General features: G+C 39.6%; 1 protein-coding gene across 2 annotated transcripts in view; it reads left to right on the plus strand.

Moving 5' to 3' along the window:
• Nucleotides 1–26,333, plus strand: part of LOC105033902 (LL-diaminopimelate aminotransferase, chloroplastic) — a 42,946-nt gene that overhangs the window by 4,290 nt on the left and 12,323 nt on the right. For both annotated transcript variants that reach the window (XM_010908873.4, XM_010908874.4), the window contains exon 3: nucleotides 9,312–9,379. In XM_010908873.4, the coding sequence (XP_010907175.1) occupies nucleotides 9,312–9,379 (68 nt within the window). The remainder of the gene's footprint in view (nucleotides 1–9,311; nucleotides 9,380–26,333) is intronic.

A 26,333-nucleotide genomic window follows, 5' to 3' on the forward strand; every position in this document is an offset into this window, starting at 1 on the left:
TTTGATGAGAAAGAAGTCCAAGTCGATGACTTCAACTCCAACCCCTTTGGCTTCGTTGGCTCTTCCAACTTCACCAGCTCCTACTCGGTTGGCGGGGACCTCGAACACTGACCCTATTGAGATCGACGATGTTCCTGAGGTCATCACACTTTTGCTGAGGGCGGCTCTCCCAGCCACTCTAGAGTCAGTCCGAGCTTCGACTCCATCTGCTCTTCAACCAACCTTATACCCAACAAGGTTAGGATCACTTCCACTTTTGCTAGTAGTGTCGACTCCATCAGTTCGGCTTGGAGCGGGGCCCTCATCGGTAACCAAGGAGGATTTTATCACCCTAGCAAGGAGGGTATGGAGGGACGATTCGACTCTTCACAACCATCAGCTCGCCCAAGAGCTGATGAAGATGTTGCTGCTGCCATCAGATTGGTTGGAGAAGAAATTCTGTCCTCTGGACAAGGCTCTGGCCACCTCGTATGGTGGTCTCCTTGGGGTAAGTTCTTAACCCACTTTGATTTTGCTTTTCTTATTTCCAAGGCTTCTGACTTGATTCTTTTTGCAATTGGTTCATGATGTCACTGTCCTTGGTGAGGGACTCATTAGCCTTAATCGAGTCAAGCGGAACCTTGAGGGAGAGCTTCAAGTTGTTGAAGCTCTGAAGAAGGCTATGGAGGAGGCCAAGGAAAAAGTCAAGGAGGCAAAAAAGAAGGCCAAGGAGGAAACGTTTCGGGTGAAGTTTGATCTCCCGACGGTGCGGGAGAGGATCGGACAACTCAAAGGCTTTTTGGTGGAGCATAGTGTCACCAAGATGCACAATGGAAGATCACCAAGTCGAGGAGGCTTTGGAGCTCAGAGGGGCAGCGATTAGGCCGCCGAAGATAAAGTAAAGTTGGTTGAGGCTTGGGCGGAGGTTGAGAAGTCAAAGGCGGTGGCTGAGGTCAAGCTGAAGGTGGTAGATGACTTAAGAACTTTGTCGGATTCTGAGGCCGAAGTTGTGGAGGGGTCCGCGGTTGCATACGAGTGCGGGTTTAATGCCTGCAAAGCTTAGGTTTTCCAGATATTTTTCGAAGTCGACGTTAGTCGGCTTGACCTCGAAGCTAGTAAGGACGAGGCCGAGGAGGATCGACTATTCAGCCCATCCCAGACTTCGAGGCTCCTACTGCATTCATGATCAAGTCCATTGCCGAGCTGACAACTGCCGGGCTAACCACTGTTGAGCTGACCATTGGTGTTGACACCGAAATGGTGGCTGAGCCCACCACTGAAGCCCCATCCGAAGACATTTAAAAACCTTGTACTTTTGTTTTTATTTCTCTTGGACTTTTGTAACGAAACTTTTCAAGTAATGAAATGAACTTTACTTTTTCAAATTCCGATGTCTTTGTGTTGACTTGAAACTTTTCCGAACTAGTGTTGAAGTAAAGATCCTTGGAGGGAATCCAAAGTCTAAGCCAATTGACTACCTAGGTCGGTTTTTCGAGGTCGATTCGAAGTTGTTTCTGTGAAGAAATTTTGCCAAGTCATAAGCGTCATCCAGTGTCTGATCACATTGCATGTTGTGGGTACGTTTTTGAGGCTTAATCTTGTGAAGGTCCTGTCTTGGGTCAGGATATCTCCTCATTGTCAGCACTCATCCGAATGCAAATTTGGAGGTCTTGGCTTGAGCCAAGATGTCTCCAAGAGGTCATTTCTGTCCAACCAAGTCGTCGGGGTTCAGACTAATATCTGAATATCCCCTAGTCCATTTTCTACTCGACGCATTACAAAGAACCAAGGCTTCGGGTATGGAACGTCGATCATGATCCGACTTGCCTAACTTGGTATTTTTTGCATTGAACTTGTATGACCATTTAAAAAAGAATGTTTTTTTAATGGAAAGAGGAATGACTATAGGTCTTGCTGATAATACATTCAGAGATTCTAAGCATTCCAAGTCCGAGAAATGAGGGTGCCATCAAGGTTTTCAATTTTATGCGCCCTGGGTCGGATGGCCTTGGTGATCCTGTATGGTCCTTCCAATTCGGGGCTAACTTATCCTGCTCTGTGGGCTTGGACACTTCGGCTCGTTGAAGGACGAGATCATTGGGTCGGAGCATCTTCATTTTGACTCGGGTATTGTAGTAGCAGGCTACCCATTGTTAGTATGAAGCCATCCTAATTCGAGCTTATTCCTTTGTTTCCTCCAGCAAGTCCAGATTTGTCCGAAGTCGATCTGGATTTTCTTGCTCGTCATAGTGTTCCATCCTAATCGATGGTATTCGGATTTCAACCAGAATGACCGCCTCGGCCCCAAAGGCGGGGTTGCAAGGCTTCTTCCTGATTGCTGTCTGAGGTGTCGTCCGATATGCCCAAAGAATATAGTAGAGCTCCTTTGCCTACATTCCTTTTGCCTGATTGAGTTGGGTCTTCAATCCTTACAAAATCGTACGATTTGTTACCTTGGCCTCTCCATTGGACTATGGATGTCCTATCGAGTTTCTCAAATTGATGCCCATTGTCGGTGATAATGGCATGCGGGAGTCCAAATTGACAAATGATCAATTTTCATACGAAATCCTGAGCCTTTGACTGGGTGATCTGTGCCAAGGGCTCGGCTTCGATCCACTTGATGAAATAGTCGATTTTCACGATCAAAAACTTTCTTTGACCAGTTGTCTGTGAAAACGGTTCGAGGATGTTAATTCCCCACATGTCCAAAGGGCAAGGGGTGACAATTGACGTGAGCTCGATTGCTGGTCTTCATTGAATGTTGGTGTACTTCTGGCATTGCTCACATCTTCTAACAAGCTCAGCCGCATCCTGTTACAGAGTCAGCTAATGATGTCCTTGTTGGATGATTTTGTAGGCCAATGACCTAACCTCCAAATGGTTGCCATAAATTCCTTCATGTGCCTCTTGAAGAGCATAATCTGCTTCAGATGGTTGTAGGCAATGCAGTAGAGGGAGCTAGAATGACTTTATAAAGCCTTCCTTCGAAGTAGACATGCCACAACAATTGGCGCTTGACTTTGCGAGCTTGAATAAGGTCAGTAGGTAGATCTCCTTTGACCAAATAGTCGATGATGGGATCCATCCAACTTGGCTCGTGTCCGACCTATGGTATCGTGGGCTCTTTGATACTTCGAGCTTGTAGATGGTCGAGGAAGACTCTTGTTGTTGTCGGGCAACCTCGAGGTGGCGAGATGAGACAAGGTGTCACCTTAGGCATTTTCCACCTTGCGCATCTACTAGACCTCCAAAGTTTGAAAAGCCACGAACATCTTGAGCTTTTGCAGATATTTCACCATTGTAGGCTCCCTAGCTTTGTCCTTTCCTTCGACCTAACCGACGACAAGTTGTGAGCTCTTTCACCAGGTGAAGTTCGACTATTAAGGCTTTATATTCAGCTTTATTATTTGAAGCTTTGAAGTCAAATCAAAGAGCGTACTCTGTCATGACTCCTTCGAACTAGGGAGAATAAGGTCGGGCCCACACCCTTGTGAGTTTAAGGCTCCATCCACGTGTAGGACCTATTGCAAAACTCTCTAGTGTCTTCAGATTGTTTTGAGGACGATTCCTCATCAGGGATAGTACTGTCCACAAGGAAGTCGGCTAAAGCTTGGGCTTTCATCATAGGCTAAGGACAAAAACTAATGTCAAATTCTTCGAGCGCGATCACGCACTTCACCATGTGCCTAAAGGTGTCTATCCTTTGGAGAATTGCCTTTAAAGGTTGATCGGTTAGGATGACCCTCGAGTAGGCTTGAAAATAAGGTCGGAGACAGTGCACGAAAGTGATTAATGCATAAATCATGTTCTCAGCCTTGGAATATCTGGTTTCCGCATCTCGAAGAATTTTGCTTGTATAGTAGATTGGCTTCTGGGTGCCTACATCTTCTCGGACCAAGGTCGTGCTAATGGCGTTAGGTGAAACGGCCAAGTATATTAGTAATTCCTCACCTTCAATTGGTTTGGAGAGGAGTGGAGGGGACCCAAGGTATTGCTTGAGCTCTTCGAATGCAGTTCGGCACTCGTCTGACCACTCAAAAGTCTTCATCTACATCAGGACTTTGAAGAAGAAAAGGCACTTGTTGGTCGACCTTGAAATGAATCGACTGAGAGCCACTACCCGACCTGCTAGGCTCTATACATCTTTCTTTGCACTAGGGTGCTTCATGTCCGATAGTACTTGGATTTTCTTCAGGTTGGCTTCTATTCCTTGTTGGGTCACCATGAATCCCAGCAACTTTTTCGAGATGACTCCAAAGATGCACTTGTTCAGATTGGGCTTCATTTGATGTTGCCTCAGCTTGCTGAATGCCTCCTCTAGGTCGGTAATGTGCCGATCTATTTCGGTGCTCTTGATGAACATGTCATCAACGTAAACTTTCATATTGCGGCCAATTTGGTGTTTGAATACCTTGTTGATGAGGCGTTGATATGTGGCCCCTATATTCTTTAACCCAAAAGGCATCATTTTGTAATAGTGCAAACCTTTATCGGTTATGAATGCGGTCTTCTTGTGCTCGGATGCCATCCGAATCTGATTGTATCCCAAGAAAGCATCAATGAAGCTCAATAATTGGTGTCTCGAAGTGGCATCTACAAGTTGATCGATCCTCGAGAGTTGAAAGTTATCTTTTGGACACGCCTTGTTAAGGTCGGTATAGTCTATGTAGATTCTCCATTTGCTATTGGCTTTTTTAACCATGATGATATTGGAGATCCACTCAGGATGTTGAGCTTCTCAGATGAATTCTGCTATCATAAGCTTATGTACTTCCTCTTTGATGGCTCGTTGTCACTCCTAGGTGAAGCTTCTCTTCTTCTGTCTTACTGGTCGGTGCTTCGAGTTCACATTTAACCTGTGGACAATTATGTTGGAGGGAATATCTAGCATGTCCGATGCTGAGTAAGTGAAGATGTCCTCATTTGCTTATAGAAACATCATCAATCGATCCTTGTGATCGATTGTCAGCTAAGAGCTGATTCGAATTGTTTGGGTTGGATCCTATCCGAAGGGGACCGTTAAGAGTTGCTCGGTTGGCTCTCCTCGGGATTCCTCCAAGTCCTCCATATGGTCTTCGATTGGAAGTGCTTCTATTGGCCGTTTTCTTTTAATGGTTGTAAGGAAACATTGTCGGGTGAGCATCTGGTCTCCTTGGATTTCATCTACTCTGCTTTGAGTCGGGAATCTAACCAGCAAGTGGTATGTAAAGAGGATTGCACAGAGTGCATTCAACTTGGGTTGTCCAAGGATTGCATTGTAGGTAAAAGGCATGCGAACGATGAGGAAGGTCAAATATACGCTCCTTTGCTAAGGCTCTACTCTATCAGTCATTGGTAGGGTGATCTTCCCTTCAACTGCTATAAAATCTTTCGAGAATCTGACCAAGGGGGTATTGACTTTTTTTAGCCAATCAGTCAGCAGTCTCATTCATTGAAATGCATCATAAAATAACACATTTGCCAAATTTTCATTATCTACAAGGATTCTTTTTCATGATAGTTAGCTATCGTCATTGATATGACAACAGCATCATCATGAGGAGTTTGAACTCGGACATCATCATTAGAAAAAGAAATCACTCCCTTGGTCCTTTGCCTCTTTAGACCTTCAACTCGGTCTTCTGCCCCCCATTGCCTCTGAGGCTTGAAATCATGTTGATGATGTTAGTCATTGGTCGATTATTTTCTCCTCATTCGGCTAGTGCAGAAGCAGTTCTTCGATAGCTCGATCTTGTCTCTTTCAGACATATTTGTTGAGATAGTCTCGTTGGATGAGGGCTTCAATCTCATCCTTCAATTGGGGGCGGTCCTCGATGTCATGGCCATGATCCCGGTGAAAGCAGTAGTATTTTTGCTTATTCCTCCAAGTGGATGGAGACTTCATTGGTGGGGGTCGATAAAGGTATCCTTGGCCCTCGATTTTCATTAGAATTTAGGCTGGGGGGCGGTCAAAGGAGCATAGTTGTTGAAGCACTGAGGCGGACTTGGTTGAGGGGCTTTCATGGGTCGAGAGGATTCTCCTTCAGCTCGGATCATGCACATCTTCCCACCCACGCTTTTTATTGGTAACCTGTCCTCCCTCAGCTTGCCTGTGTGCAGTTTGGGCTTCTTTAGCTTGTGCATACTTCCAAGCCCACACTAAGAGGTCGGCATAGTCTCTCGAGAACATTTTGTTGAGAGAGTAGATGAGGCGCTCGTTGCGGAGGCCTTGCTTCAGCGCCGACATCGCCACTGATTCGTTGAAATTGCACACCTCCAATGTGGCCATGTTAAAATGTGCCACATAGTCGCATAAGGATTCGCTCTCTTCTTGATGGATCGAGAAAAGGCTGTTCGAGTTCCTAAACTGAACTCGATTGTTTTCAAAGTAGGTGACGAAGAGTTTTTCGAGCTGCCCAAAAGAGTAGATAGACTCTAGTTGAAGTTTGGAGTACCATCCACGTGCTGCCTTCTTCAGGGTAGCCGAGAAGGCGAGGCAGACGAGGGTGTCAGAGATGCCCTGAATCATCATGAGGGCCTTATAGCCCTCCAAGTGATCTAGGAGATCCGTAGAGCCATCATATGGCTCTATTTGTGGCATCTTGAACTGATCCGAGATCTGTTCCTAAAGAATAAAGCAAGAAAAGGGGGGATGGGAATTGATACTGAGTGCGTAGTCATTCTTTTGGCTCTCCATTTGAACTTTGTCCAGACGACGCTCGATGTCCCGAACTTTTTGCTTGAGCTCTTCCTCCTGGCAAGATTCCTTAGGATGTGGAGAGTAACCCAAGGTTGAATTCCTACCAGGGAAAATGGGAGAGCATTGGCGTCGCTCCTCCCTCGAGCCCTGATGGGAAGGTCAGCGTGTAGTAGGGGCAGAATGATGTGGTCCCCTTGCTGCCGCCTCTGGACTCCGATGGTGGGTTTGGTGGCTATGTCGAGAGGGGGGCTGCCTTGTGCTGGATAGGCTCCTGGGGCTGTCGCTGTTCAATAGTCTGTTGGAGTTCATGTATGGCATTGGTTAATGCTTGGACTTGCTAGACCAGGGTGTCAAACTATTGTGGGTCCACTATCACGGGCGATTGCATAGGTCCCTATGGAGCGAACGCTTGAATGGTGCTGCCCAAGCTTCGCCGAGATGACTGCTGGTGAGAATTGTTGGAGTTATTATGTACCTTGGTTCTTGCCATTATTCTCTCTCTATCATTGGATCGTTGTGCCCTCCTAATGCCAATCTATTGCCGCAAGGCTCTAGACCGAGTAGCTGAGGTTGGTGTGAGTTCGAGGTGGAGCTCGGTGGTTGGTGAAGATCCGAGGATGGCCGGATGCTTTTAGCCCCCGAAAGAAAAGTCTGATCATCAAGGATTCTTCGGTGGAGGATCTTCCAATGCTTAAATTAGCTGGTGCTTTGGGAATAGCGAGAGAGAGAAAGAGAGAGAATTGGTAAGGGAATGCCCTTTTTGTGTTAAAAAAAAACCCCTTACTGAAAGATCCTCTTTGTTTCCCTTTTATAGAGGAGAAAAAGTACATTACATTGATAATCAGTAATTGCCACGGAGAATTATGGCCCACGATGTTGTCATGGATAGTGGGCAATTAGTGGCATTAACTTGTGTACCACCTTTTGTTGTAACCATTAGGGTTTCATCGTAACTGTCTGGAATTTAAGGGAGGTGGCACCAGCCCATGTTCTCTTTGTAACAGCTCAACATCTTCAGGACTTCGAGAGTTGTCAGTTGGGATCCATCCAAGGGGTCAGTATTAGTCCGATGAAGTCGTCAGTTTCTGGCTAAGAATAATATTCGATGATAGAGACCGAAGATAAAGGCTGAGGCGGTGTGACCTCACAACAGTACCAAACAACAACTAAGAACATTTTTGCCCACAAATTTCTTTATATCACTTTCTTAGCAACCAAATAGAACCTAGGGTATTGGGTTAGGATAGTTATTGCATATTACTTTTAATAGGTTTGTAACATAATTCTACTCCAAAAGAATGAAATGGATACACATAAACTGATTATAAAGGGTATTTAGAGTCTTGTGTCTTAGAACTGTGAGGCCTTATATCAACTACTATTCTTCTTCATCACTTGTTCCTATTATAGGTCTCATTTTCAAGGTTTTAAATATTGATACTGAACAAGGTTTTAAATCCCATAGGATGGGGCTGTCTCAATTTTTCTATGAAATGGGATGCGCCATTGTTCCGTCCCATCCCGACACTTGGAACAGAGGATATCCCAAGACGTCCCCATCGAGATGTTGGGATTCTAGTGGGACGGTCCTGTCCCAACACACGGGATGGTATCCCATCCTGGTGTCCCGTTGGGACCTAAATCCTTGATACTGAATCTTGTACCTTTTTTTCATCAAAACAGTATGATATCAATAAAGTACTGCTATTGACTATGCATACTGAAATTAACGACTTCCAAAGAAATTAAAAACCCATCCGTATTGACAGGTTCCATCAATAAGATATTGCCAAAGCTCCCTAATATCCAAGTCATGTGTACTGGGACATGTGTACTGGGAAGGGAACCAGCCAGCAGATTGGCTTCTAGTAGTGGGGAAAATTTTTGTATTTGATTAGATGATTTCATTCCCCCCGATCTAAATTCTATGATTGTAGCTGACTCTGTGGGCACTGGTTTTGTAAGATCCTGAGAGTCTGAGACAATCTCCTCTGTATCCCCCTAACAAAATAAGCACAATTTAAGAATTTAGGTTAAACTTAAGATATTTGGAAATTTACATTTTTATGGGGTCCATGTTCCACCTAAGTTCTGTTTTCACTATCTAAAGTCTTAAATAGTTGATCGACATTCTAGAATGGTTCAAAGAACAAATTTCTTGCCATATTTTTTCCGCAAAATCAAATGATTAAGATAAGTAAGAATTAACAAATATGCTTTAGGTAACATCATCCTTGAATTGAAATTTTGAGTCACATTTTTAAACTGAGCAAATATTTAGAAAACATGCTTGGAATTGCAAAATCTTGAGTACTGAAACTTCTGTAGATTGTAGGTTTTCTACGTAGTTCAATGACCGCAAGTTTGTCGAAATTGCATAGCCATTCATGTCCTCTTCTTATGTCTTCTTCATAAATCTCATGGGTGCAACATTTTGTCCACCAATAATGATCATCACCTACTTGTGTTTCTGCTTGTGTTTAAAATAATGCCTACCTTGTGCTTTTTAGAATTTTTTTTTTTTATGATTTTGAGGCTGCCTATCTGTCTGCTGCATGTGTATATATGATTCTTCTTTAGTGGCTCTGAACTTTATCATGATTATGGTACACATTACAAAGCACTAAAAGGCACTTGGTATGTTCTGAAGCTTACAAGACGAAAGTTTCTCGAAATGCAAATATGGCAAAACTTCAAGCTGGTTATCTGTTCCCAGAGGTAAGTAGTTCCTTTTGTTTTCAAACTAATGGAAAAGATGATAGTTTGTTAGTAAATTCATGTAAGCTTTTAGTGAGAACTTCCACTATTTGTGGTTGTATGTCTTGCATCAGAAATGATTTACATCTCAGCTATTTTTATTATAACATTTCATGTTCCTGAAGAAAAGTGGCATATGTAATAGCTGATGGTACAAATTTATATGGAAGCTTTTTCTTGTATGTATCATAGTTGTAACTATGTGACTCATGATTTGCTGCACATGTAACTGCCACACCTGCTTACTATTGTTCGGGTTTCAATGCATCAGTAGTTGTCCTATACCAATACTTCATGAGTATGTTATGGGCTCATATGATACTGCACTGGCATATGGTTCACCTCCATATGCTGGTACAAAAATAAAATGGGATGCTATACGTGTCTTGGTGTGGCACTCTATCTGGGGATGATTTGTTTTGGTATTGTACTGGGTACTGCCAGTACTGCTGGTGCACACTGGTACTCATTTTTTGCTATCAATAAGATTAGCACATGTTTTATCTTATGATATTCACTATTTGTTTAAGTAGATACGAATAATCACTCTCCGTTATTTTGCACTTGCCAATTTAGTTGAAAGTTAGTTTGTGTCATTTGCTAGTATTTTGCTTTAGTTGCTTGAAAGAAGGTGAGTGAAAGAATAGAAGATTGAGAAGAATGACACAATAAATATTTTCAGGCTTGCCATTTTTTTTTCTGCTGAACAGCAAGATATGTTTTCAGCCAGTCAGTAACCAACCCACTTCCCTTTGCTTGTGCTTCCACAACTTGATGAGGTGATTGACTTTAGGGGGTGTTTGGTTAGGGGGAGTTGGGGCCTGGAATGGGAATGAGAATGGGTGACTCCCATTCCAACTATTTGATTGGGGGGAGTCCAATTTTGGTTCCAATTCTGGAGCAAAATGGGAATGGCCCAATCCTCCAAAATCTAATCCTAATTCTCTCCTAAGGATTCAAATCTCCATGCCAATTCCCATTCCGGTCATGAACCAAATATTTTGGGGGATATGGCCATTTCAATTCCTATTCCAATCCATTTTGATTCCAATTCTGACTCCGACACTGATTCTGGTTGCGAACCAAACATCCACTTAAAGTCAATGTTGCTTCTTACAAGATATAATGGTGCATTTGGTACGTGACCGGAATTGGAGTTAAAATAGCCATATTCTTTGATGCATCGGGTTCATGATTGGAATCGGAATCAGAATAGGATTTGAATATTGGGGGGGAGTTAGGATTGGGTTTTGGGAGATTGGGGTATTTCCGTTCTCCCTTGAAATTGGAATAGGACTTCCCCCAACTAAACGGTTGGAATGGGAGTCACTTATTCCCATTCCCATTATAGAGCCCAACTCCCCCCAGCCAAATATGCCCTAAATGGAAAGGTAGCAAAACCAAGGACATTGGGGATGGTTATCAACTATTATATGTACATAAAGATAATAACAGACATAAAGTAGGAATGGTAGTGGATAGAGTAATGAAAGATGAAACTTTAGATATGAAAATGATAAGTGAGAGACTAGTTGTTATTAAATTTAGTTTTAGATGAGGAGATTATAAATGTAATTAGTGCTTATGTGTAGCAAATATGCTTACAAGAGAGGATTAAAAAACAATTTTGGGATGAAATGGATGCATTAATGCAAGGTACTGCTGAAGTTATAGGTGGTGGCTTAAATGGGCATGTAGAGAAGAGCAATATGGGATATGAGAGAGTACATGGTAGATTTGGATTTAGGGACAGGAATTTAATTGGAGATTCAACCCTCGAGTATGAAGTGGCTTATGATCTAGCAATTGCAAACAAATATTTTAAGAAGAGAGATGTGCATTTAGTAACCTCTAACATTAGCCAAATTTGTGACAAACATATTACTTTTCCATCAAAAGAAGAGAAAGATCGGCATGTGAGGATTATAAGGTGGTACCAGGAAAAAGCTTAACCACAACATAAATTTTTAGTGTTAGATTTATACGCCAAATTAAGAACAAGAAAAGAATTAATAAATGTCTGAAGATAAGATGGTGGAATTTAAAAAGAGAAGATATTATAAATTTTAGGGATGAATTACTGAAAAAAGGAAATAGAAACTTAAGGATTGAACCACATAAAATGTGGGATCAAATGAGAAAGTTTATTAAGAGGGTAGCTAAAAATGTTTTAGGAGAGTCAAAGGGAAAAGATATACAAACAAAGAAATTTGGTCATGGAACAATTAGGTACAAGAGGCAATTAGAATAAACAGATTTGTTTAAACAATGGCAGAAAATAAATAATGTCAAGGATTTTATAAGAAATAGGGAAGCTAAGAAAATCCCAAAATGCTAGTAAGGCTAAACATGTAGCATATGATAATTTATATGATAGGTTGTGTTTAAAATAAAACAACATAATAAGGAAATAGTTGTGTTATTTTATAAGAAATTTATGAAATAACCAAAGCTAGAGAGGAAATCTAAAGATATTGATCAAGTTAGATGCATTAAAATTGAGGATGACTAGATGTTCATGAAGGGGAGGAAATTAGAGGAGGATGAAAACATTATTTTGAAAAATTGTTAAATGAGGATTGTAATAGAGATATCTTCATTGAAGAAGTAAAATTACGGAAGACCGGAGTTTTTACAATTCATAAAAAGTGAAGAGGAGATAGCTTGGAAAATAATACAAAAAGGTAAGGCATCAGGGCCACATGAAATACCTATTGAATTTTGGAAAATCATGGGAGATATTGGGTTAAAAAATTGTCTTACTGGCTTATTTAATAACATTTTAAAAACTAAGAAAATGCCAAATAATTGAAGAACAAGTATTGTAGTATTTATCTATAAGAATTAAGGTGATTTCTAAAATTATTCTAATTGTTGGGAAATTAAGCTTATGAGTCACTTTATGAAATTATGGGAAAGAGTAATTAAACAAAGATTAAGAAAATAATAAACATTTTTAGATAATCAATTTGGATTTATGCCTAAAGATCAATACTAAAGGCTATTTTTTTACATAGATAATTGATAGAAAACTATAAAGAAAAGGAAACTGAATTACAGAAAGCTAATGATAGGGTACCAAGAAAAGTAATTTGGTGTTTAAGAAAGGAATACATAAAAGTTATATTGAAATTATTGAGGATATGTATGATGGGGTATTGACAAATGTTAGGAGTTGTAGTACAAGTGTATGTCCAGCTACTATAGAATTGCATCAAGGATTAGCATTAAGTCCATATCTCTTTGCACTAATTATAAATAAATTACCGTCGATATTCAGGTAGATGTACCATACTTTATGTGATTTGCAGATATTATAGTGTTAATTGATGAAATCAAGGAAGGCCAAACCGGTACCGTACCCATACCAAGTGCCGATCAGTATGGTATGGTACCAGTTCGATATTATACCGACTCGGTACGGTGGGTGCGCTGGTCAAACTGACATGCCGATTTTTTTTTTTTATTTTGTTTTTTTTTATTTCTAAGATATCTAATCAATTTTTCATAAGTTCTTGAATAATTTTAAGCCCAAATTGATGTTTGTTGATGTTATTTGACGTTTGTATCATTCTAGTACATCCACAGTTAAGCATGTGATGTAGATTTAAATTTGACATGATGTTATGTTAGAGGGGAACAACATTACAAGTTTCAACATATAGCCTAGAGACAACCATACAAGGATTAGATATTCTTGAATCCTAAAATACACAAATCAATTAAAAATACAAAAAATAAATACTCAATCCATATCGAGATTTAGAATCTTGTCAAGCACCGATGTCATTCATAAGTATCTGGATCATTTACATAATCTGAAGGAACATCAGCCCATCCTTTTAAACGTGCAACATTGTAGTCCTTTGTGCTCATCCCATAAGGTGTGTGTACTGAATTGTAACTTGTCCCAGATCTCTCGTTGAGAGCTTTGACTTTGAGAGGTGTCCTCAGACTGATAGTATGGTTATGGAGGGATCCATTCGAATATACCGACAGCAAAATCCAATCCATAAGATGCTCCGAGCTACATAGGATACTATTCACTAAAAGACGATATATCAGATACACCATATCCACATCCGTATGGATCATAAGTTGCTTGTAGTTGTGGATAAGAGGATCCAAAATATAATAAAGAACCTGATACATCCATGGATCCAACTCACGTGCAAAATTATTTGCAGCTGGATGGTATCCTAAATGACCTCGAGGCGCCCATCATTTGTATGCAATCGTTTCTTTATGGGTTCTATCAACTTGTACCCCATGGTCCCTATCCTGTATGGCATGCATAAACTGGACTTACTAGTGCATCGAAGACCACCTTGCAACGGCGTCCTATAAACGGTGGTCTACTATCCTCTGCTCCTTCGACTACTAGATCTATGATCATTAGAAGAAGTGTCATCATCACTCTGTCTGGTCTCTGAATCTAAGTGAACTGGATCACCTAACTGCTCCCCCTTTCCATTGGAGCTGCAATTGTCTTTCCCTTTCCCTTGTCTCTACGTTGAGTAGTTGCTTGTCCTCTTGTCGTGCCTCAAAAGGAAGCTTATTGTGACTGATCAGTTGGAAGCCTGCATGGAATATTATTGATTACTCATTACTCAACATCCATCCTAACCTCACTAGCTACAAAATTGGCTGGTCGTGGAGGTAATCCTAGCTCATCAAGTTCCAACTCCTGCTGCTGGCCCACAGGTCATTTGATCATCGGATCCTCGTCATCATTAACAAAGTTGTTCGCAGTCGAATCCAAGTATTTTGACTTAACTTTCTCTTGAATGTATTGAAGCCTCAATCTCATATTGTAGCAAACATGTACAAGGTCGTTAAGGCATTTCTATGTTAGACAGTTCTTCTGCTGTGGATAAGGGAGAAGGTCGACCAATTACGTTCACAGCCACACAAGAAGATCGTCTAGGAGTGGATCTGCATGGAAAGTTGCTTCAGATTTCTTGCCGCCAATCTGAAATGGACCCACCATTTAGCTACAAAACCATTGAGATTGAATAAAATTAAAAATAAAATTACATCATATTAGACTTCTTAATAGCTATGTAATATCAAATAAGAGTTGTCATTCATATATAAGCTACCTCTATTCATCCTTTTTTTTTGCTTACTACTGCCACATTGGTTCCAAAGCTATCGATGCCTTCTCTAAATATTTGTCTGTAAAAAATATTTATTGTAATATGTTATTGGTTGAAAATGTAGCTAAGTTAACAAAAATCACTCAATCTAACTTTCTTCTTCTATATACATAGCTGCGATTTCTGGATCGGATTCCATCTTGTATATCATATTTCATAAGGACATCAAAAGCTTATCATCCATGTCTATCTCAAGTAACATGTATTGGAATCTTGGGTTCAGATAGTAATCTACAGATAAATTTCAGAATTGACTACGAATATTTATATAAATACAAGGGCAGTCAAATTTTCAAAGTGTTCTTGATTTGCTACTTATCTGCTAGAGGAAAGTTTCTATCCATCTGATAGTTCCATTGATGCTCAATGATTTGGATGTATTTATGCGCATGTTTCGGATATGTCAATCTAATCTGATCCTTTGCCCTCTCTATCATGTGATACAAGTCTATCTGAAGGTATCTTTCGCTGTCCACGGTCCGAAGCACCTTATATAAATGCTTAATAGTCTTCACTATATTCTCGGCTTGCTGCCAAAATGTCTATCTTGCCACTAAGTTCTCTACATTGCTTCCCTCAATGCCTGTCTACTCTCTTATCACTTGAGACTGACAAACATCTGACATAAGTATTCTTTCATGTCCATAAAGCTATCAAGTACTATATAATTTATAGCAAACCTCTATTCCCTCGTATACCACCACATCAATGACAGGATCCATGTATGATTGTAAATGAATTTAATAATACTCTGCACTGAGTCCACTACTACATCCTACTAAGCTTTTCAATATCCATCAACATCAGATCAATACAATGTGCAGCACATGATATCCAAAACATATGTGCTTGCCGCTACATCAGGATCTCCCTTGTGGTCTTATATTATGGTCCATTTTGGTGATAATCTGTATGACATTTTGCTTTCTGACCTAATCAATCACCTCCTCTATCAATTTGAGGATATACGTGGTATTGTGCACCTGATCTTAAGCATCAATGAAATTCTAAAAAAATATTTTTTCATCATAATATATCAGAAAATTGATGATGCTCCATCTGGTAGGACTAGTCCAACCGTTACACATCATTGTAAGTCCATACATCAGCCACTTATTCTGATATAATGCAATCCATTTTTGTAGCTCTTCCTTATTATTGTCAAGAAACTCACCGTAAATGTCCTTGGGTCTTGAAGGATCTACATCTGGACCGACAATCTATATAGATGCAACAGTAGAGCGATAATAAATGTTGCCTGCCGCATGTACTAGGATGTGGCTGAAGTGAAATCAGGATGCCATAGCTTGCAACATATCCTTCTTCTTATCTTTTCTAAATATACTATCAACCCTTTGTTGCTTGAAATCTCTATTGGGGAAGGCATATGAATCTAAGTCATAGATAGTGGCTGCAGTTGGAATATCTCTAGAGGACTTCTTTCTGTTGTCAAAAGCTTTCAACATAGAAGTAATATAGCTAGTGCCGTTATTGACGGGCTCTCTAACTGAGGAGGTCCTCCTAAACCTATAGTGCTCAGAGCCCAACCGCGACTCATAAATTGATAGTCCAAACTAAGCCCCATGCCTGGCCAACACCTCAAGCTGCCATTGATCTTCTCAACTCGCATTAATAGCAGCCCAGATCCGTGCCTCATTATCTAGAGCAGACGCTTCCTCTGATTCTCTAGAATGATAGGAATGTGGTTATATGGTTTGACAGTCTCTCTCTATCTTCTTCTTCGAAGTCCTCTCCCTTACTGCTTTAAAATCAATGAAGTGCTTCTTTATTAGTTGACGGACCTCTTGTGGGCACTTTTGGCACATAGTTGCATCGGGATAACTACCAATCAAATGTTGTTTCAACCTAATTATCCCTCCCTTGAACCAAGGTTCCTTGTACCGATATCGAACGGCATATCGATGTCGGACCCATACGGTACGGTACCGATACCATAGCGTACTGACACATGGTACGTTTCGGCATATCGGTTTGGTACCGGTACAAAGTTTTTTCCTTTTCATTTTTTTTTTTTGTGTTCAAGTTAATAATTCATAAATACAATCTCAAAATTGCATTATATTACATATTATTGACATATTTGGGTTCAATTTTGAGTTAGGTAGCGGTACAAAGACTCTTGATCCAAAATTTCAAATATATATTTATTTAGATTATATTACAACTATGTCATCTTAAAATTAAAAAAAAATATATAAAATATGCATTAAAATGTATCTAAATATTTAAGTACAAAGCACAATAACTGATATACCAACCTCAAGATCTACTCTGCATTTAATTTCTCATCGAGTGTCTATGACGCTTGTAGATATCTGGATGATCAACATAATTTGGAGGGACATCAGTCCAATCCTCTATCCAAGCTGTACTGTACTCTTGAATATTTATCTCATAAGGCATCCTATCTAGATTGTAAGACATCTCAAATCTTTCACTCAAACTCTAGCTCTGAGAAATATCCTCAGGATGATGGTACGGCTGTGGAAGAGTCCATCTAAATATGTCGGTAGTAAAATCTGATTTGTAAGATGCTCCAGGCTGCATAGGATAGTAATCACTAGAAGACGATGCCTCGGATGCACCATATGCTATATATAAATTTAAAATAATTTCAATAATAATTTATAAATTTATAAATTCAAAATAAATATGTTATATACTTCAAATAATATTTTTAAATTAACTAAAATATAACATTATTTTTATATATTTTTTATTTTATAATTTTTTTTATTATTTAAATAATTATAAAAATATTATTTAATTTCAAATATTTTAAAAAAAATGAGGTTAGATTTAAGTAGCTTGAATCATTCTAAACATGATTTCAAAACTCTGATTTTTTTCTTTAAATTTAATTTTTTATTAATTTTTAAATAAATAAATATTTAAAAAAATTTAAAAAATATATAATTAATAAAAATTAATAATTTTGATGTCATCATGTAGATCTTCTAAAGATCTATCACATATAATTAAATCATACCAAAATCACAAAATTTTGGTAAGATTTTCTCTTATTTTCATACTTCTTCATTCTTATCCTATTTTTAACAACAAAAACAAAAAAAATAAAATATTTATTAAGAGAATAACACATTATCTTATCTCCGGTCAAAAATCAGCCTCTCCTCGAACCACTCCTGCAATTTGACGGAGTTTTTTTTTTTTTCTAATTTTTCGGAGGTCTCAACGGTTTCGTTGAGACCAAAGCACCTTTGGGAGTTCTCTGAGACTTCTCGGAGAACTCTAGGCACTAGGCTGCCACTTAAAAACAGTCCAGGCCCCACTCCCTTCACCCCCCTCTCCACTTTTTCATGCGGGGTTGTCGGCATGGTTCGGTTCACGTCGAACCGATGCCGAACTACTTCATACCGCCCGATTTTAGGCGGTATGGACCGGAACCGCACCGAACCAAACGGTTCTGTGCGGTTCGGAGGGGTTTTCTGAAAAAATCCCTCGAACCGGACCGACTGGGCGCCAGTCTGGTTCGGTATGTCCCATATCGGGTGGTTCAGCCCGGTATGGCTTATCCCTCCTTGAACTCTATCTTGCACCAATTGCATTTTCCAATGATGCCAATCCAAAAGTATTGGCCCATGATCCCAACCAATGTCATGCTTTGCCCTCTTTCTTGATGGATCCATTCTTGAAGGTTAAATAATTATAGTAGTTTAGTAATTATATAAAAATACTAAAATTTTGTTGTCCTAATTATTTTATTTATTTGAATTAATTTTAGTTTTTAATATTTTTGAAATTAAAAAAATATTATAAAATTTAAAAATTATGAAAAATTAATTTGAACTTAGATCTATATAGAATTTTATCGCAAATGCTACATATATTTTTCTAAGATAGTGGGCATATATGAAATGCTATTTATTTTTTAATTTCATTCGAATTTAAGTCTAAGCCACTATGCACATGATGCATCAAAATTTTGATAAATGGATGCTAAATTTACATCGAAAGTAGCTTGCAAGCCCCAAATAATATTTTAATTTAACAATTAATTTTTGAATTTTATTTTTTTAATAATTTTTATTCCAAAATATATTTTTAATTTAAAAATATATACTTAACAAAAATTAATGATTTTAGTCTCATTGTGTAGATCATTCATAGATCTACAACATATAATGAAATTATATCAAAATCAAAAATTTTGGCATGATCTCCACTTGTTTTTTCAATTTTTAAGGATTTTGAAGTTGTCAAAAATAAGAGAGAAGAAGAGAAAGGGAAGTGGGAGATAAGCTCACGTACCAACTTCTCTTTCGATATTCTTTTAACTAAAGGTCCCAATGTCCCATACCTACTATAGCCTGTGGGAAAAAAAAAGGAACAGGGTCAAATCAATCGGTTCGGCCATAAACCATACCAAACCTTCCAGTTCGGATCGGTTCGAGCTTTATTTTGATTTTTAAGGCCGACTTGATTCGATTCTGTGTCGGTTCAACTCAGTACGGGCTGAACCGAGTGGTTCGGTCTGGTTCGGTGAATCATGGATGAAAGGGTAACTAGATTAAATACTATTAGACTTATGGGGGAAAACTTTAGGGGATAGGGCTTAAAGGTTAGTAGAACAAAGACATATGGAATTCAAATCTAGTGACAATACACATGAACATGTGATAATGACCGATCGATACCAAAACATTATTGATTTCGTTACTTAGTATATATTACACAAAATGATGGGGATATGTACATACATATATGTACACACATACTGGTGTGCATCTATATATATATATATATATATATATATATATATATATATATATATATATATATATATATATATATATATATTATATGACTTAAAGCTGGTTGGTTGAAGCAGAGAAGTGCATCTAGAAAATTATTTAATAGATGCATACCTTGGAGACTTAGGCAATATTTTATGGAACAATAGCAAGCCCAGACAACAAGATTCGCTATACCAGTACCGGACGGCGTGCCGGTGTCGGACCGGTATGGTACGGTACCGGTATCGTACCGTATTGACACATGGTATGCCTAGGCATACCGGTCCGGTACCGGTACATTATTTTTTTCGATTTTCAAATATTTTTTTTGGATTTTTGAAGTTAATAATTGATAAATACAACCTCAATATGGCATTATATTGTATATTATTGACATATTTGGATTCAATTTGGAGTTAGGTTGCGGTACAAAGACTCTTGATCCAAAATTTCAAACATATATTTATTTACATTATATTTCAATTATGTCATCTTAAAACTAAAGAAAAAATATATAAAATATGCATTAAAATATATCTAAATATTTAAGTACAAAGCACAATAACTGATATACGAACCTTAAGATGTATTCTGCATTTAATTTCTTGTCGAGTGTCTGTGACGCTCGTAGATGTCTGGATCATCAACATAGTCTGAAGGAACATCAGTCCAACCCTCTAGCCAAGCTGCACCGTACTTTCAAATATTCATCATCCCATAAGGCATCCTCTCTGGATTGTAAGACATTTCAGATCTCTCGTTAAAATTCTGACTCTGAAAAGTATCCTCGAGATGATGGTACGATTGTGGAAGAGCCCATCCAAATATGCCAGTAGTAAAATCTGATCCAAATATGCTCCAGACTGCATAGGGTAGTAACCACTAGAAGATGCCTCGGATGCACCATATGCATATGGATCATAAGGTGGCTGTGGATAATAGGATTCATAATGCGAGGATGATCCAGATACATCCATGGATGCTACTCCACGTGCAAGATCGTTTGCAGCTGCATCATGTGCTGGACGACCTCTAGGAGCCCGTCGTCTATATTAAATCGGCTCTCCACGATCTCTACCGACTCGTCCACCATGATCCTTATCCTGTGTGACATGCGTAAACTGAGACTCACCGGTAAACTGAGACTCACCCTGTGGCTATCTCATAAATGGTGGTCTCCTGTCCTCCAGTTCCTCCCTGATCATCAGATCCATGGCTACTACTACCAGTATCATCATCACTCCCTGGTGTCCGTATCTGAACCAGATAGCTCCGTACTCTCGAGAGTGGTGCACGTACAACTGTCTTTTCCTTTCTCCCCCTTGTGCCCCTCTGTGACTGAGTTTTCTGTGATTGGGAGGATGGATGCCTTCTTGCTGGCTGTCGGGAGGATCGTCTATACATCTGTCGCTCGAATCTCTGGGAAGATATATCGGATAGCGAGTCATGTGATGAATAAGTCCCTTGTGTCCCCTCAAACTGTGGCTGATCAGCTGGAACCCTATGTAGAATATTTTTTTCTGCCCATTGCCCTGGATCCACCCTGATCTCCCTCGCCACCACACTGACTGGTCGTGGAGGGGATCCTGGCTCATCAAGCTCTGGCTCCTGCTGCTGACCTGTAAGCCATCCGATGATCGGATCGTCATCCTCATCGGCATAATCATCCAGCGTCGCATCAGTGTACTTCAACTGAACTTCCTCCTGAATACATTTTAGTCTCAACCTCAGATTGTAGTGAACATCTATAAGATCGTCGAGGTATTTTTGTGTCAGACGATTTCTCTGTTTGCTGTGGATAAGGGCGAAAGTGGACCAATTACGCTCACAGCCACTAGCAGAAACCGTCTGAGAAGGAATACGGACAGCCATATGTCTCAAATTTTCTGCTGACATTTCAAAATGAATCCACCATTCAGCTACAAAAACAAAATTACATATCAAATTTGATGATGTTATTAAGCAAAATTATATATCAATCTACATTGTTCATTATTGATATGTAATTTACCTGGATTCATCTGCTTTTTGCTTACGACAACTGATGGGACTCCAAAACTGTCTGATCCCTCTCTAAACTGTTTCGTCTGAAATAAAATATATTTATTATTTATAAATATATCAGATCGAATTCAGTTGAATAATTATATCTATTTTAAACTAGCATACCTCTTGCAGATACAACGACGCGATTTCTGGATCGGGCACCATCTTATATATGACATTGCGAAGAACAGTAAGAAGCTCGCTATCCATATCTATCCCCGTAATAGTATACTGAAATCTCGGATTCAAGTAATAAGCTGCAGATAAATTTCAAGATTGATTAAGCATAATTTTATTTTCATGCTTCGAAAAAATATTTTAAAATATTCTTGAATCCAAACTTACCAGCTAGATGCAAATCTCTGCCCATCTGATAGTTCCAACGGCGCTCAATAATGTTAATGAATTCTTGAGCATGCTTGGGATCATTCTCACTGATATGTTTTTTTGTCATTTCCATCATGTAATATAGGAAGCCCATCTGGGGGTATCTCTCGCTGTCCACGACGCGAAGCACCTCATACAAAGGCTTGATAGCCTTCACTATCTTCTTAGCCCGCTGCCAAAATGACTGACTTGTCACCAAGTTCTCCACATGACTTCCATCAGTGTCGGCCCTCGCATATCTGCTCTCCTGCCACTCGACACTGACAAATATCTGACGTAGGGCTATTTTCTTCTGAAGAAACTATCAAGTGCTATGTAGTTGGTAGCAAACCCTGTGATACCCGGTCGTAAGATCTTCCCCCAGTATACGTCCGCATCAATGAAAGAACCCATGTGTGGTTGTAGATGAATCTAGTAATGGTCTGGGCAATCTCCACTATCTGCTGCACCCTGCGAATCTTTCCGATATCCATCAATATAAGATCAATGCAATGTGCAGCACATAGGGTCCAGTATATCTGCAGTCATTGCTCCATCAGCAACTCTCCGACAGCCTTATATTGTGGTCCGTTATCTGTGATGACCTGCACGACATGCTGCTCACCCACTGAATCAATCACCTCCTCCATCAGACCAAGGATATATGTGGCATCGTGCATCTTATCGAAAGCATCGATTGATTTGTGAAAAAATATTTTTTCATCACAGTATGTCAAAAAATTAATGATGCTCCGCCTAGTAGGACCTGTCCAACCATCACACATCACTGTCAGACCGTATGTAGGTCATTTATTTTTGTAAGAAGCAATCCATCTCTGCAGATCCTTCTTATTGCTGTCAAGAAGCTGACCATAGATGTCCTTAGGTCCTGAAGGATCTACATCCTGACTGACAGCCTCTATGGCTGAAATAGCAGATCGGTAGTAAAGATTGGCTGCTATATTTGCTGGAATATGGCTAAAATAAAATCATGATTCAATAGCTCGCCACATATCCTTCTTCTTATCTTTTTTCAGCATACTGTCAATTCTCTGCTGCTTTGAATCTTTGTTGGGCAAAGCATGTGGATCCAAATCCTGAATGCTGGCTCCTATTGGAATATCTCTGGAGGACCTTCTCCTACTGTCAAAAGCTCTCAACAAAGAAGACATGCTGCGTCTGCTCCCTCTACCACCAGGCTTTCTGACTGAGGTAGTCCTCCTTAACTCGAATTCTCCCCTACCAGTCGCTGATCCAAATCCTGATTCGTAGCATGATGGTCCGAATTGCTCTCTGTACTGGGCCATCTCTTCCTACTGGTACTGATCCGCCAAGCTCGCCTGAATGGCAGCCTCAATCTGTGTCTCCTCATCATTTGGAGCAGAAGCCTCCTCTGACTCTCTAGAGTGATAAGAAGGTGGCTCTGCAGCTCGACGGTCTACTTCGATCTTTTTCTGCTGTCCTTTCCTTCGCTGCTTTCGAATCAGCAAAGTGCTTTTTCATCAATTGTCGGATCTCTTGCGGTATTTCCGACACATGGACACATCAGGATAACCACCAGTCAGATGCTGCTTCAACCTAGTCACTCCTCCCTTGAACTCTGTGTTGCACCATTTGCATCTCCAATAATGCTGAGCCGAGAGCATCTCGCCATGATCCCAACCGATGTCACGTTCTGGATATTTCTTCTTACTCATTTCTGCAGGTATAACAAAATACTAATTATTTTGAATTACCTGTAATATAACACTAATTACATATATTTTTTATTTGATAACATTTTTTACTGTTTAAATATTTACAAAAAGAATTTCAAAAAAATCTCAAGTTAGATTCAAATATTTCAATTGTTTTGAATCATTCTAAACATTATTCTCAATTTCAAAACTAACACTGATTTTTTATTTTTTTAATTTTTTAATAATTTTTATATAAATAAATATATACTATAAAATGGCTGATTAATTAAACTGAACGAACGTCATGCTCTAAATTTTTTTCTTATAAATATATGCAAGTATAACAAAACACGATAGTTTAACGATAATTAAAATAATTATATATAATTTTAAAATAATTTTAATAATTATTTTAAAACTTATAAATTCAAAATAAATATGTTATATGCTTCAAATAATATTTTTAAATTAACTAAAATATAACATTATTTTTATATATTTTTTATTTTATAATTAAATTTTTTAATTTAAATAATTAAAAAAATAATTTTTTAATTTCAAATATTTGAAAAAAAATTTGAAATTAGATTTAAGTAGTTTGAATCATTCTAAACATGATTCCCAAACTCTGATTTTTTTCCTAAAATTTAATTTTTTTTTAATTTTTAAATAAATAAATATTTAAAAATATTTAAAAAATATATAATTAATAAAAATTAATAATTTTAGTGTCATCGTGTAGATCTTTCAAAGATCTATCACATATAATTAAATCATCCCAAAATCACAAGATTTTGGCATGATTTTTTCTTATTTTCATTCTTTCTCATTCTTATCCTATTTTTAACAATAAAAATAAAAAAAAATATTTACTAAGAAAATAACACATTATCTTACCTTCGGCCAAAGATCAGCCTCTCCTCGAATCACTCCTACAATTTGACGGAGTTTTTTTCTTTTTTTCTAATTTTTCGGAGGTCTCAACGGTTTTGTTGAGACCTTCATAAGCTTCGGGTCCTCGAGAGTTCTCTGAGATTTCTCAGAAAATTCTAAACAGGCTCAATGATTTAAAAGATCTCCGACCCCACCCCCCTCCCCGGTCCCCACTTTATGCATATGGGCATGTCGGCACGGTTCGGTTCACGCCGAATTAGACCGAACCGATCCATACCATCCGATTTTGGGCGGTATGGAAACGAACCAGACCGAACCGAGCGGTTTGGTGCGGTTCGGGGAGTTTTTCGAAAAAAAGGTCCGAACCGGACCGGTAAAGTACCGGTCCGGCTCGGTATGCCTCGTACCAGGCGGTTCAGTCCGGTACGGCGAATCCTGGCTGACAATGTTGTATGGGTCGGAGTGCTAGGCAATAAAAACAAATTGAATTTAACAAAAGTGAGAATGTTAAGATGGATGTCTGGTAAAACTAAAAAGGATAAAATAAAAGAGTAAATAACAAAAACCCCCTGAGATTTATGTTTATTACACTTTGACCCAATAGTTTGAAAAACCTACACTTCCCCCCTAAGATATAATAGCGTTACTTAACAATTTCAGAATTTTAAAAAGATCAAATTACCCCCCATAATAATTGAAAAACAAGTAATACCTTCTCAATCCTCTACAAACCTTCTGGACCTGGCCGCCATCGACCGTCGTCACCTCCCTACCAATCCTGCCTCCTCTCGTTTCATGGAGGTCCCATGCATCCTCTCCGCCTCCAGTGCCGTCGACTCCCTATCGGCCTCACCGTCTTCGCTGCTCGAGTGACAAATTTGCACCACCTCCCCCTCCGTGCAACCCCTAACCCCACCACTCCCTTCGGCTAGTCCTCCTACAATCCTGACCCCTCATCCTCCAACTCTGCTCTGGCCTCCCCACTGGCGCTGAGGTCCTCCATGTCGGCACCCTCCACGGCCTCCCCAACAGCCTCGACCCCATCCTCGACTACCACCTCCTCGCCCTTCCCACCTTCCTCCATAGGCCTCTTGAGAAGGGCATCATAGAAACCATGGATCAAAATGATTTAAACCCTTCTCCATTTCCTCACCAAGAAAGGCCTGGCAGTCTCCCAAAACCCCATTCAAAACATCTACAAAATCAGATGCGATGTCGCCATAGTTGGTTCTGATTGTGGCGGCGAAGCTGCTGTTGTAGTTCTTGCAAGTGCCGGTCACAATGTGATAGTCATCGAGAAAGGCAGCTACTTCACATCGGAGGACTACACCTCCATCGAAGCCCCATCCATGTGTGAAATGTACGAGTCTGGCAGAATTCTTAGCACTCTTGATAGGAAAATGATGCTCTTGGCTGGATTCACCAAGGGTGGTGGTTCTGCTATGAACTAGTTGGCGTGCATCAAGACACCAGACTATGTCCTCAGAGAATGGGTGGAAGAGCATCAGCTTCCTCCCTTTAGGAGCACAGACTATCTCTCAGCAATGGACGCAATGTGTAAAAGACTTGGAGTCATTAAGAATTGCATCGAAGAAGGATTTCATAACAAGGTTCTTCACAAAGGTTGTCAGAATCTTGGTCTTAAAGTAGACTTGATGCCAAGAAATTCGTTAGAAAGCCATTTCTGCGGCAGCTGTTGTTATGGCTATCAAGCAGGAGATAAACATGGGACCGATACAACTTGAGTAATGGTCTTGTAAAATAAAAGAAGATGCTGATGGGTGAGGAGATGACGAGCACAGGAGAGGAGGCAGAAGACGGCATGGTAGGCGGTGTAGGAGTGGCGGTAGCCGGGTAGTGACTAGACCAGTCGAAGAAGCGGAGGCAGAGGAGCAGGGTGGAGGGTAGGGTGATGGCGGGGTGGGGGTGGGGGCGGTGGCGGAGGGTCTATAGCATGAGGGACTTGGAGAGGAGAGACCGGATTTAATAGAGG

This window comes from Elaeis guineensis, chromosome 13, assembly GCF_000442705.2.
Source record: "Elaeis guineensis isolate ETL-2024a chromosome 13, EG11, whole genome shotgun sequence".
Taxonomy (NCBI): Eukaryota; Viridiplantae; Streptophyta; class Magnoliopsida; order Arecales; family Arecaceae; genus Elaeis; species Elaeis guineensis.